The sequence below is a fragment of the Salvelinus alpinus genome, chromosome 10, assembly GCF_045679555.1.
Source record: "Salvelinus alpinus chromosome 10, SLU_Salpinus.1, whole genome shotgun sequence".
Lineage (NCBI taxonomy): Eukaryota > Metazoa > Chordata > Actinopteri > Salmoniformes > Salmonidae > Salvelinus > Salvelinus alpinus.
In genome coordinates this window covers 57,363,265-57,377,074 of record NC_092095.1, presented here as the reverse complement: position 1 = coordinate 57,377,074, position 13,810 = coordinate 57,363,265, and the positions used below count along the sequence as shown (strand labels likewise).

The 13,810-nt window shown below is 43.0% G+C and overlaps 2 protein-coding genes across 2 annotated transcripts in view; one reads left to right on the top strand and one right to left on the bottom strand.

Annotated features, from left to right (window-relative positions):
* Positions 1-1,925: 1,925 nt before the first annotated feature.
* cldn11a (claudin 11a) lies at positions 1,926-7,618 on the top strand. The gene is made up of 3 exons (XM_071329851.1): positions 1,926-2,577; positions 3,286-3,450; positions 5,075-7,618. The coding sequence occupies exons 1-3, from the start codon at positions 2,352-2,354 to the stop codon at positions 5,338-5,340; spliced, it is 657 nt and encodes a 218-aa protein (XP_071185952.1). The 5' UTR covers positions 1,926-2,351; the 3' UTR covers positions 5,341-7,618.
* Positions 7,619-8,325: 707 nt separating this feature from the next.
* slc7a14a (solute carrier family 7 member 14a) overlaps positions 8,326-13,810 on the bottom strand; it is a 34,096-nt gene continuing 28,611 nt past the window's right edge. Inside the window, exons 11-12 of the mRNA XM_071329850.1 lie at positions 13,712-13,810; positions 8,326-11,861 (exon numbers count right to left, since the gene is read on the bottom strand). The exon at positions 13,712-13,810 is cut by the window's right edge and continues 138 nt beyond it. Coding sequence (XP_071185951.1) covers positions 11,557-11,861; positions 13,712-13,810 — 404 coding nt within the window. The 3' untranslated portion in view covers positions 8,326-11,556. The remainder of the gene's footprint in view (positions 11,862-13,711) is intronic.

Genomic DNA, 13,810 nt, shown 5'->3' with positions numbered 1-13,810 from the left:
CATCTCTAGGATGGTTACTTCCTACATTCTGAATAATGATAATATCATCTCTAGGATGGTTACATCTTACATGCTGCATAATGATAATATCATCTCTAGGATGGTTACATCTTACATGCTGCATAATGATAATATCATCTCTATGATGGTTACTTCCTACATTCTGCATAATGATAATATCATCTCTATGATGGTTACTTCCTACATTCTGCATAATGATAATATCATCTCTATGATGGTTACTTCCTACATGCTGCATAATGATAATATCATCTCTATGATGGTTACTTCCTACATGCTGCATAATGATAATATCATCTCTATGATGGTTACTTCCTACATGCTGCATAATGATAATATCATCTCTATGATGGTTACTTCCTACATTCTGCATAATGATAATATCATCTCTATGATGGTTACTTCCTACATGCTGCATAATGATAATATCATCTCTATGATGGTTACTTCCTACATGCTGCATAATGATAATATCATCTCTATGATGGTTACTTCCTACATGCTACATAATGATAATATCATCTCTAGGATGGTTACTTCCTACATGCTGCATAATGATAATATCATCTCTAGGATGGTTACTTCCTACATGCTGCATAATGATAATATCATCTCTAGGACGGTTACTTCCTACATTCTGCATAATGATAATATCATCTCTAGGACGGTTACTTCCTACATGCTGCATAATGATAATATCATCTCTATGATGGTCGCTCTAGTTTTGAATAACATGTATTAGCTACATTGTGGATTGATTTAACCCCATATGAATAAAACAGCTGTTATTAGCTCAATCCTAAATACAACTATAATCCACAGTCTTACCAGCCTCCTCTGGCTTTTGCCCTTGAAAGGTAACAGTTCAAGAAACAGTCCAATTCTGAAGGGAAAAACCTGGTCATTTAATTCATAGTAAGCCTAATGTCATCGAGGTCAAGGTGACTCAAGTGTTTTAGTAAAACGTTAGAGGCTCCTCTTCTGATAAGCCACAACTCTAACGACACCCACACCTGTAGATTCCAAGCCTTAAACAGTGAATATGTAAATATGCAAAATACAGACACATACCATTGTGTAATGAACAGCACAATTCAATAATCCCAGTATTTAACGGGTGTCTTACTTGTCCTTCACACCTAAGTTTCAGTAATGTTTCATTTCATAATGACTGTGTTGCTAGAATGCAGCCCTCCTCCTGATGACAGCCACTCTGCTGTAGTGACAGAGCTGTCATAGTGAAAGACTAAGAGTCACTTCGTTACGCTCCTTCTCCTCCTCTCTCTGATTTAAAGGCCACACACACACGCACACACACGCACACACACACACCAGGAGAGCTGAAATCCCATCATCCTTCACTGTCATCCTGACATTCTGATCATCCTCATTACCATAATATTCCCATTCCCATGATGCCTTGCTCCTACTACATCATCGTTCTCTATCTTCCTCTCTCTCTCCTTCTTCCTGCCTCTCTCTCTCCTTCTTCTCCCTCTTCCTGTCTCTGTCTCCCTAACTCCCCTGTGGGATGACTACTCCATTAAATTAATGAGTAATTCTGATGAAGTCCCTTCAGACTCCTGAGCAGGAGTCTATAAAGGTAGCTGAACATGGGGACCAATAAGTTGTACCCTCCTCATGCCTGAAGTACCAGAGGCAGCACCAGGTATGTCCACCCCCTGGTGGACATACCTAGAACTGACAGGATTTTCAATGGCCAGGAGAGGGCAGTAACACTTTACAAATAATTTTGAGAGAGAGAGAGAGAGAGAAAGAGAGAGAGAGAGAGAGAGTATTTTTATATTTCTCTCCATCCCTCCGATTGGTTAGAAGTTTCCAGGTAGTTTTTTTCAGACTTTTCTCTACTATAAAACGAATGGAAAAGTGCCGAAGCTTTTCTTTAGAAGTGGAGACTCTCCAAACTGACAGGACTACACAACAGACCCAGGAGAGACAACACACAGTTCTTGGATTACTTCTTGAGGAATATTCTAATCGAAAACTCACACTAACTTCACACAGCATTTGGCTGTCATTTTCTTCTGTTTTACAGTTTTCTCCAGGGTTTGTACAACACGGGACTATTTTGAAATCATTACAATTCCTTTCACAATAGTCCCACAGGCGTTGTGAGTCTGGCAAGCGAGTCTACTTTCACACAAGCTTCAACGTATCTTTAAAGTATCATCAGTTGTTTTTGGACTATTTGGGCTGTGGACTGTCCAATTGACCGTCTTGAGTCACTCTGACTGCCTGGACCATTTTACGTTTTTATAAACAGTTTTTGAAGACTATTCTACCCTAGGACTACCATACCTCTCATTGCCATGGCGAACAGCTGTCTCCAGCTCAGCGGTTTTGTGATGAGTTGTATCGGCTGGGTCGGGATCCTTATCGCCACTGCCACCAACGACTGGGTAGTGACGTGTAAATACGGCATGAACACCTGCAAGAAGATGGACGAGTTAGGAGCCAAGGGCCTGTGGGCTGAATGTGTCATATCAACCGCCCTCTATCACTGTATATCACTGACACAGATATTGGACCTACCGGGTAATAGAACATTACTCTACTGTATAATACTATACTATACTCTACTGTAATATACTATACAGTAATACATAATAACACTATATTAAAGGTAATAGAACATTACTATATTATACTATACTATATTATACTCTACTATACTCCAATATACTATAATATATTATACAATATGCTCTACTTTACTCCACTATACTATGCTATACAATACTACACTCTGCAATACTACACTATACTATAGTACATTATACTAAACTCTAACATACCTCAATATACTATGCTTAACTAAATATTGCTACACTCTACTATACTCCACTATACTATACTACACGATACTATATTCTAATATACTACACTAAACTATAGTATATTATACTATAATATACTATATTATACTACACTACTATACACCATTATACTCTACTCTACTATAGATAGATGCTATTACTATATTGAGGTTAATAAATAAGAAATAACAGGGCTGTGCAGACTGCTGTGTCGCTGTGGCTGTGGACTCTGACCAAGAGGTTATGGTATATCGAGAATATTTCACAGCTAAAGGGTGTTGTTTGTCCCAAGCCTAAACCGATAGTCTACAACAGCTAGTCTCAAACTCAAGGCCTGGATATCTTTCCTATTGGAATAAACCAAGATTACTATGGCACATTTCAGGCCATACCGTTTATCTCTCTGTCTCTGTGTGTCTGTGTACAGCATACATCCAGACGTCGAGGGCGTTGATGATAACTGGATCCCTCCTGGGGCTGCCTGCAGTGGGGATGGTCCTAACAGCCACGCCCTGCATCTCTCTGGGGGACGAGCCTCAGTCAGCCAAGAACAAACGATCCCTACTTGGGGGAGTTCTCATACTGCTAGTGGGTAAGTCTGGACACACACGCACACACACACACGCACGCACGCACGCACACACGCACGCACACAAATACACACACACATACAGACAGACAGACAGACACTTGAGCACAGATGTTTGCACACACATTACAACATATGGTCATACTTATATAAACCCCCAGCCCCAGCCCCAGGTCTAACCTTGACCCTTAACCCCCCCATTCTCCCTCCCTCTCACCCCTCCCAGCCATCCGTCTTTCCCCTTCCTCTCTCCCCTAACTCCCACAGACATACACCCACACATGTACACACACAATTCCCCACAGTTCAACCCATCCCCCAGACCACCATTCCTCCCCACCCACCTCGTCCACACCCTGATCCCTCCTGCTGGAAAATATTTTCCCATTTGTTGTTTGACACAATATAAAATGTGTTTGATCTGCTTTTCACTGTCCAGTTTTCCAACACCCTGTTCCACATGATGTCCATCGTATGTGTGTGTGTGTGTGTGTGTGTGTGTGTGTGTGTGTGTGTGTGTGTGTGTGTGTGTGTGTGTGTGTGTGTGTGTGTGTGTGTGTGTGTGTGTGTGTGTGTGTGTGTGTGTGTGTGTGTGTGTGTGTGTGTGTGTGTACAATGTGGTATATACTCCAATAAGTACTATATTTACCTAAAAGTTATACTGTATATTGTACAAAAATATAAACGCAACATGTAAAGTGTTGGTCCCATGTTTCATGAGCTGAAATAAAAGATCCCAGAAATGTTGCAAAAGTACAAAAAGATTAGTTCTCTAATATTTTGTACAGAAATCTGTTTACATCCCTGTTAGTGAGCATTTCTCCTTTGCCAAGATAATCCGTCCAGCTGACAGGTGTGGCATATCAAGAAGCTGATTAAACAGCATGATCATTACAGAGGTGCACCTTGTGCTGGACACATAAAAGACCACTCTAAAATGTGCTGTTTTGTCACACATAACAATGCCACAGATGTCTCAAGTTGTGAGGGAGCGAGCAATTGGCATGCTGACTGCAGGAATGTCCACCACTGTTGCCAGAGAATTGAATGTTCATTTCTCTACCATACCATAAGCCGCCTCCAACATTGTTTTATAAAATTTGGCAGTACATCCAACCGGCCTCCACATCCGTCTTCTTCACCTGTGGGATCGTCTGAGACCAGCCTCCCGGACAGCTGATAAAATTGAGGAGTATTTCTGTCTGTAATAAAGCCCTTTTGTGTGGAAAAACTAATTTTGATTGGCTGCCCCTGGCTCCCAAGTGGGTGGGCCTATGCCCTCCCAGGCCCACCCATGGCTGCGTCCCTGCCCAGTCATGTGAAATCCATAGATTAAGGTCTAATTTATTTATTTAAATTGACTGATTTCCTTATATGAACTGTAACTGAGTAAAATGGTTGCATGTTGTGTTTATAATTTTGTTCAGTATACATGCGTGTTTATAATCAAATCAAAATCAAATTGTATATGTCACATGCGGCGAATACAACAGGTGTAGACTTTACCGTGAAATGCTGACTCTACGAGCCCTTTCCCAACAAAGCAGAGTTAAAAAGGACGGAAAAAGTAGAACGTTCTATGTGTATTAAATGTGTCCGTTAATCTAAATCTCCCCTTCCTGTATAGCTCTGTGTGGGGGGGTGTCCACAGTATGGTTTCCTATCGGAGCCCACCAGGACCAGGGACTCATGTCGTTTGGGTTCAGCCTGTACGCTGGCTGGGTGGGCACGGCCTTCTGTCTCCTGGGAGGGGCCATGATCACCTGCTGTTCTACTGAACCGTCCCAACCCTACAATCACCATGACAACAACAGGTTCTACTACTCCAAAGGACAGGGGCCTGGCAACCCTGTTCCACCCTCCACTAACCACGCCAAGAGTGCCCATGTTTAGACACACATGAAGTACATGATGCACATACACACACACACACACACACACACACACACACACAGACCAGTGTTGTGTAACGCAGAGCGGCGTCTAACCTGGTGCCTGAAGAGAAACCAAGGGGTCCTGATCGGGACAACCCTGCTCTGATGAAGGACTTATTTTCATATCTTTGTTCTACAATGAAGGCTAGGGTTAGAGTTCTTTATTTTACAATGAAGGCTAGGGTTAGAGTTCTATATTTTACAATGAAGGCTAGGGTTAGGGTTCTATATTTTACAATGAAGGCTAGGGTTAGGGTTCTTTATTTTACAATGAAGGCTAGGGTTAGGGTTCTTTATTTTACAATGAAGGCTAGGGTTAGGGTTCTATATTTTACAATGAAGGCTAGGGTTAGGGTTCTTTATTTTACAATGAAGGCTAGGGTTAGGGTTCTTTATTTTACAATGAAGGCTAGGGTTAGGGTTGTTTATTTTACAATGAAGACTAGGCTTAGGGTTCTTATTTTACAATGAAGACTAATGTTAGGGTTCTTTGTTCTACAATGAATGCTAGGGTTAGGGTTATTTGTTCTACAATGAAGGCTAGGGTTAGGGTTAGGGTTCTTTGTTCTACAATGAAGGCTAGGGTTAGGGATAGGGTTCTTTGTTCTACAATGAAGGCTAGGGTTAGGGTTCTTTGTTCTATAATGAAGGCTAGGGTTAGGGTTGTTTGTTTTACAATGAAGGCTAGGGTTAGAGTTAGGGTTCTTTATTTTACAATGAAGGCTAGGGTTAGGGTTCTTTGTTCTACAATGAAGGCTAGGGTTAGGGTGCTTTATTTTATAATGAAGACTAGGGTTAGGGTTCTTTGTTCTACAATGAAGGCTAGGGTTAGGGTGCTTTGTTCTACAATGAAGGCTAGGGTTAGGGTTCTTTGTTCTACAATGAAGGCTAGGGTTAGGGTTCTATGTTCTATGTTCTACAATGAAGGCTAGGGTTAGGGTTCTTTGTTCTACAATGAAGGCTAGGGTTAGGGTTCTATGTTCTATGTTCTACAATGAAGGCTAGGGTTAGGGTTCTTTGTTCTACAATGAAGGCTAGGGTTAGGGTTCTATGTTCTATGTTCTACAATGAAGGCTAGGGTTAGGGTTCTTTGTTCTACAATGAAGGCTAGGGTTAGGGTTCTATGTTCTATGTTCTACAATGAAGGCTAGGGTTAGGGTTCTTTGTTCTACAATGAATGCTAGGGTTAGGATTAGGGTTCTTTGTTCTACAATTAAGGATTACTGTGTATGGAAAGTACTGTACACCTATCAGTGCATTTTATAGAAAATAAAGCGTACCTTTTTTAATAAAGACTGTCATGATTTTTTGTTTTTTGATAATTACCATGTCTTGTATGTTTATTATTGTTGATTATGCATTGCTCATTATGTGGGTACCTACCTGTGTTCCAACAGTCATGTGGTAAGGACATTTATTATTATATAGTTTTATTATACGATGACAAACCGATCAAACGGCAATGTAGCCCTTCTCTCAAACACTGCCAAGTCAGTTTCTTCAGCCTGATGGAACGGTTAGTGATAGGGTTGGCCTAACAATCTGGCCATCCAGAATCACAACAACACGCTGACTTCTGCCCCATGGAAGCGCGCACATCGTTTTCGTGACGTTGTCAGCTAATCCATTTATACTGTATGCAGCGTTGACCGTGAACGCAGTCTCTGCTAACGCGGGAACATTGCCTTTCAATTTCTAACGCGCTATAGCGCAGATCTTTAGCGCTACGGATTGAATCGAGACCCTAGAGGGCTTGAGTGGCAGTAATGAATAAATGATGTTTTTGACAAAGAGAACTACAACTAGAATTGTTAAGATAACATTATTCATTTCCTGTTTGATCCGCATCTGTAGCAGAGGATGTGTACTGTTTCTATGTCTCCAGGTTTCATATCTCTGGCAACATGGTCCCTCCCTTTTTCACGTCTAGACCTCTGCATCTCTAATGACACCCTATCCTATATAGTGCACTACAAAGGACAGATGGGGTAAACACTACATAGTATGTGTCTCTTGCCAATATTAACGCAGCACACTGGGGTGTCATTTCAGATGTGTTTGTTCATATGCGGTCTATACAGTAACACTCCCTCTCTGTAGTTCTAGCAATAACTCTTTGTTAAAACACAGAAATGTTCCTTGAACGTGTTTATCTTGGTTAAATTATTGTGCTATGTTGTGCTATCCCAGTGTTTTTGTTCGATTTTCTGTAATAAATAAAAATGTCATTTGGTTAATACTAATAATAATAATAATTTCAAAGTCCCAATGTTTTTCATGTCAAGTTAAATGACTAGCTAACTGCCCCATTTCTGTCAAATGTTCAAACACCACCACCAAACACACACACACACACACACACACACACACACACACACACACACACACACACACACACACACACACACACACACACACACACACACACACACACACACACACACACACACACACACACACACACACACACACACACACACACACAGGAATCATCTACTCTCTCCCCGTCTCCAGCCGTGTTTCCCTAACTCTAGCAAAATAAACACTGACATCAGAGGTATTATCACTGGTGCTCTGGTTCAATCTGACCCAAAAACACAGGAAGTGTAGCACTGATGTACTGATGTAATCCGTAATCCTAGTCTGTGTTCCCGGAAGCACATCTGGCTTCGTGAACTGTCTGTTCTTCGCACTGAATGACGACACAGACGTGTGTATTTGTGTGTGTGTGTGTGTTCACCTAGGGCATTGTTATAAAGTGTGTTATCAGTGGTGTGACTCTGACCTTGTCCTGGTTAGCTGAGCACAGAAGGCTCTGTTCCCTGTGATACACTGATACACACGGTCCTATCATATCCTCCTCTATGTAGCAGTGTGTGTGTGTGTGTGCGTGTGTGTGTGTGTGTTCATGCGTGTTTCTGTGACAAAAACAGAGCCAGTCCGGTTCATATTTGCAATAAATAATGTTTCATTGTTGCATGGAGGCGATATCGACAACTCAGCTTAAACAAGTGCACTCAGGAGCTGAAACACACATAGGGCCTGCATTCAAAACGGCACCCTATTCCCTTTATAGTGCACTACTTTGGCCAGAGTCCTGATAGGGTGTTATTTCAGACGAAGTCAAAAACAATAACAGAAATACATCAGAACATTTTACAACTTCAGATACCAAAAATATACAGAAGAAAAACAAATATCTAGTCAGCAAAACTGAAGCTAGTCTCAACATCCCACAAAGACAGCCAGCCACAGCAGGAGAGAGAGAGGCAGGAATTCAATCGCAGTGCATTTCATTGACCTATTGAGTAAACCAGCAATTTAACCAATGTGGATAGCTGGCGTTAATTTATATCACCCGTTCCTAAATGGGCTTTAGGAAGCTGGTAGGAAGATTGTTGACGTTCTGTGCGGTTCAAAACGGAATGCATTATGATTGAATACCAGGAAGTGGACAGAAACATGGCACACCTTCTCCCGAGACAAAATGAACAAACAAACAGCACCTCAGACTTTAAAAGCAACAGTGGCAACATTCTCTTTAGTGTTGTAATAAAATAGTATTTTATTGTTTTTTAATGTTTTTATAACCTTCTAATTTGCCTACTTTAGACTGTAATAAATGTTAAAAGAAAATACATATTTTTTTAACTTAACCTTATACGACTAGAGATAGAAGTAGTTAAAAATATAAGCTTTTGCCGTTTCCTCCCAAGCTGAGCTCTGATTGGGCGAAACACAAGAAGTGAAAGTGGATAAACCTCACCCACTTACTGTGGAGGCCCACCATTGGAGGACCTGGGTAGTGTGGTTAGGGATAGGTGTGGGCGAGACCCAGCAGTAGAAAAATACTCATATTTTTGTTTGATAGTTTTTCCTCGTGTTTTTGTGTCGATGCTGTTGGATGTAACTGTATGTATTTACTCTAGCTAGTGAATGTAATTGCATGTGTCTACTCTACCAAGTGGTTTCAGTACAACTTGAATTCTGCTTAAAAATGGCTTCTAAACCATTATTAGATATGTGTTTAACCCTTAGTAAACTGCATCAATAGAAAAATGACATTATTTGGGTCTTTTTAAATTTGGTTCCAGGTGGATCCTGATTGAATAGTTATCATTCATCATTCAGTTTGACCTAAACAAACCCTGTTGTAGTGATTATTAACCGTTTATAAGCAGAACGTATAGGGTTACGGTAGAACCTTCTAATATACCGTGAGTGACTTCAATCTATTGTACAGGGCTATGGTCTATTGGATTCTCATGGTTATTTTGTTCTCTACAAAGTTAACAAATGTTGTGGACTTTGGCTTGCTTTGTAAACACAGGGTGTGGGGGTAAGGGGTGGAGTGAGCGGTGGTGAGGGGTGGAGATGAAACCAAAGAACCACCACCTTCTAAATTTGCTATATATCATACCCCAGTTCCAGATCGACCAGTCCCCTTCACCCTATAGTTTCCCTTATCAGGGGTCAGGGGTCAGCTTGGAGTAGGGTGCTGTTAGTTCTATAATGTCTCTTAGCTGTCGGTCACCACATGCAAATACAACATCTACAACCATGCTATACACATTAGCATGCTATCACATTCGCCAGCCAGCCACGTTACATAGCCACAGGCATGGAACACACACACACACACGCGCACACACACACACATGCGCGCGTGCGCGCGTGCACACGCACACACACACACAGAGACATAATATTTACAGTACAACTAAGGAGCACAGAGTACCTACTGAAGCCCCTTTCTGGTTTTGGGTTCAGCTGAACTGTGTGTGTGTGTGTGTGTGTGTGTGTGTGTGTGTGTGTGTGTGTGTGTGTGTGTGTGTGTGTGTGTGTGTGTGTGTGTGTGTGTGTGTGTGTGTGTGTGTGTGTGTGTTTCACTGGGCAACACAAGCGAGCCCACCCCTGAACAGCAGAGAGAACCCTAGGTAGTGTGGTTAGGGATAGAAGTCAGCGGTTAGGGGTCGTGGAGAGTAGGAGTTTAGTGCATTTGACAAGTAAGGCTTCCCCAAGGGGGTGGAGACCATAGAATTAGAGGGTTCTATGTGACTAAACACTCAGAGATATTTGTCTGATGTGAGAGCAATTCTCATCTCGTCTTCTTTCTAATATAGTAACATTCATTTGGAAATTTAGCACACCTGTAGGTAGAGCAGAGCAGGGAGGCGTCCATAACTCTGTGTACAACAAATCTGTCATTTAGAAGCTTTTCATTCTGAGCTCTAGTAACGCAGCAACAGGGGCTTGTGGGGGGGGGGGGATTCATAGAGAGTGGGATGGAGCAAAATAAGTCACAAACACACTCCACTGGTAAGACCCTGAAGGGGACATAGATACAAGGTGTAAAAGCGTACACACACACGCACGCATGCACACACACACAGCCAAAAGAAAAACACACACGCGTGCACACACAGATGAAGGCACTATTGCAAGCAAAGTCCAATTACTATGTGACACAAAAACCCCATCAGCCCCTCTCCTTCCCAGATAGAGACCGGAGAGGCGGGTGTGTGTCGAAGTGTGTCTGTGTGTGTGTGCAGCTAGTTTCCTCTCCGTGAGATGAGAGAAGCAGCAGAGACACCTGGACCAGTGACAGGAAGTGACTTCGTCTCAGCGCTCTGACAGCTTCCTGTGTGTGTGGTGAACCAGGAAATGCTGACTCGTCGCTCCCCGTCTGTCATCACTCTGGACTGTCTATAGTGAGAGGAAAATACCTTCACTGTATGCCCATCACCAAATCAACCCAAAGACCCCGCCCACTGTTTCTGATTGGTAGTCTACAGCTTTCCTCCATAGGATCATATTTCCTCAATGAAAGAAAAAAAAGTTTTTAAATAAGTAACAAGGGACCCACACAAACATTCACACAGACACACAGACACAGACACAGACACAGACACAGACACAGACACACACACACACACACACACACACACACACACACACACACACACACACACACACACACACACACACACACACACACACACACACACACACACACACACACACACACACACACACACACACACACACACACACACACCCGGCAGGCAGGCAGGCAGGCAGGCAGGCAGCCGGCAGTACATTCAGGTGTTTACAACAGTAACATCTATCAATCCTCTCGGAAACATCTGTCCATCCGTCCATCATTCCTTTCTTCTCAGAAATCCACTGGGTCCTCCTCCGCTAACGCTCTCTTAGCTCCTCCCTTCGGAACCGTCCAATCATCATCATCAGCCTTGGGGGGTACCAGCCCTGACCCGTCGACACCGTCTGGTGCGGCCCAGGGGTCGTTGTTGCTAGGGGGGTAGAGGTCGTCGTCAACGCTGAAGCCTGAGAAGCCGTCGTCCACCCCGGCATGGTGACCATCGTAGCGCTGGTATGTAGACGCATGGACCTCCTGCTCCCTGGACCTGATCTCCAAAGTACTGTTCCACATCCCATAGCCAAAGTAGATCAGGATACCTGAAGGGGAGACACACACCAACACGCAGGGTGAGACGCGCACACACACACACACACACATGCATACGTACACACATACACACATGTATACAAACACACGCACGTGCACACACACACTCACACAGTGTTAGAGTATGTGGTACATATACAGTGGGGAGAACAAGTATTTGATACACCACCGATTTTGCAGGTTTTCCTACTTACAAAGCATGTAGAGGTCTGTAATTTTTATCATAGGTACACTTCAACTGTGAGAGACGGAATCTAAAACAAAAATCCAGAAAATCACATTGTATGATTTTTAAGTAATTAATTTGCATTTTATTGCATGACATAAGTATTTGATCACCTACCAACCAGTAAGAATTCCGGCTCTCACAGACCTGTTAGTTTTTCTTTAAGAAGCCCTCCTGTTCTCCACTCATTACCTGTATTAACTGCACCTGTTTGAACTCGTTACCTGTATAAAAGACACCTGTCCACACACTCAATCAAACAGACTCCAACCTCTCCACAATGGCCAAGACCAGAGAGCTGTGTAAGGACATCAGGGATAAAATTGTAGACCTGCACAAGGCTGGGATGGGCTACAGGACAATAGGCAAGCAGCTTGGTGAGAAGGCAACAACTGTTGGCGCAATTATTAGAAAATGGAAGAAGTTCAGATGACGGTCAATCACCCTCGGTCTGGGGCTCCATGCAAGATATCACCTCGTGGGGCATCAATGATCATGAGGAAGGTGAGGGATCAGCCCAGAACTACACGGCAGGACCTGGTCAATGACCTGAAGAGAGCTGGGACCACAGTCTCAAAGAAAACCATTAGTAACACACTACGCCGTCATGGATTAAAATCCTGCAGCGCACGCAAGGTCCCCCTGCTCAAGCCAGCGCATGTCCAGGCCCGTCTGAAGTTTGCCAATGACCATCTGGATGATCCAGAGGAGGAATGGGAGAAGGTCATGTGGTCTGATGAGACAAAAATATAACTTTTTGGTCTAAACTCCACTCGCTGTGTTTGGAGGAAGAAGAAGGATGAGTACAACCCCAAGAACCCATCCCAAACGTGAAGCATGGAGGTGGAAACATCATTCTTTGGGGCTGCTTTTCTGCAAAGGGGACAGGACGACTGCACCGTATTGAGGGGAGGATGGATGGGGCCATGTATCGCAAGATCTTGGCCAACAACCTCCTTCCCTCAGTAAGAGCATTGAAGATGGGTCGTGGCTGGGTCTTCCAGCATGACAACGACCCGAAACACACAGCCAGGGCAACTAAGGAGTGGCTCCGTAAGAAGCATCTCAAGTTCCTGGAGTGGTCTAGCCAGTCTCCAGACCTGAATCCAATAGAAAATCTTTGGAGGGAGCTGAAATTCCGTATTGCCCAGCGACAGCCCCGAAACCTGAAGGATCTGGAGAAGGTCTGTATGGAGGAGTGGGCCAAAATCCCTGCTGCAGTGTGTGCAAACCTGGTCAAGAACTACAGGAAACGTATGATCTCTGTAATTGCAAACAAAGGTTTCTGTACCAAATATTAAGTTCTGCTTTTCTGATGTATCAAATACTTATGTCATGCAATAAAATGCAAATTAATTACTTAAAAATCATACAATGTGATTTTCTGGATTTTTGTTTTAGATTCCGTCTCTCACAGTTGAAGTGTACCTATGATAAAAATTACAGACCTCTACATGCTTTGTAAGTAGGAAAACCTGCAAAATCGGCAGTGTATCAAATACTTGTTCTCCCCACTGTATACATGTACCTTCATCCATCCATTCATCCATCCATTCATCCATCCATCAATCCATCCATCCATTCATCCATCCACTCATCTCTCCAGTAACACACCTAGGAAACACCAGACAGCGAAGCGTATCCAGGTGATGGCAGACAGTTTTAACATCAGGTAGCTGTTGACCAGCATGGCAGCAGCAGGAACCCAGGGAA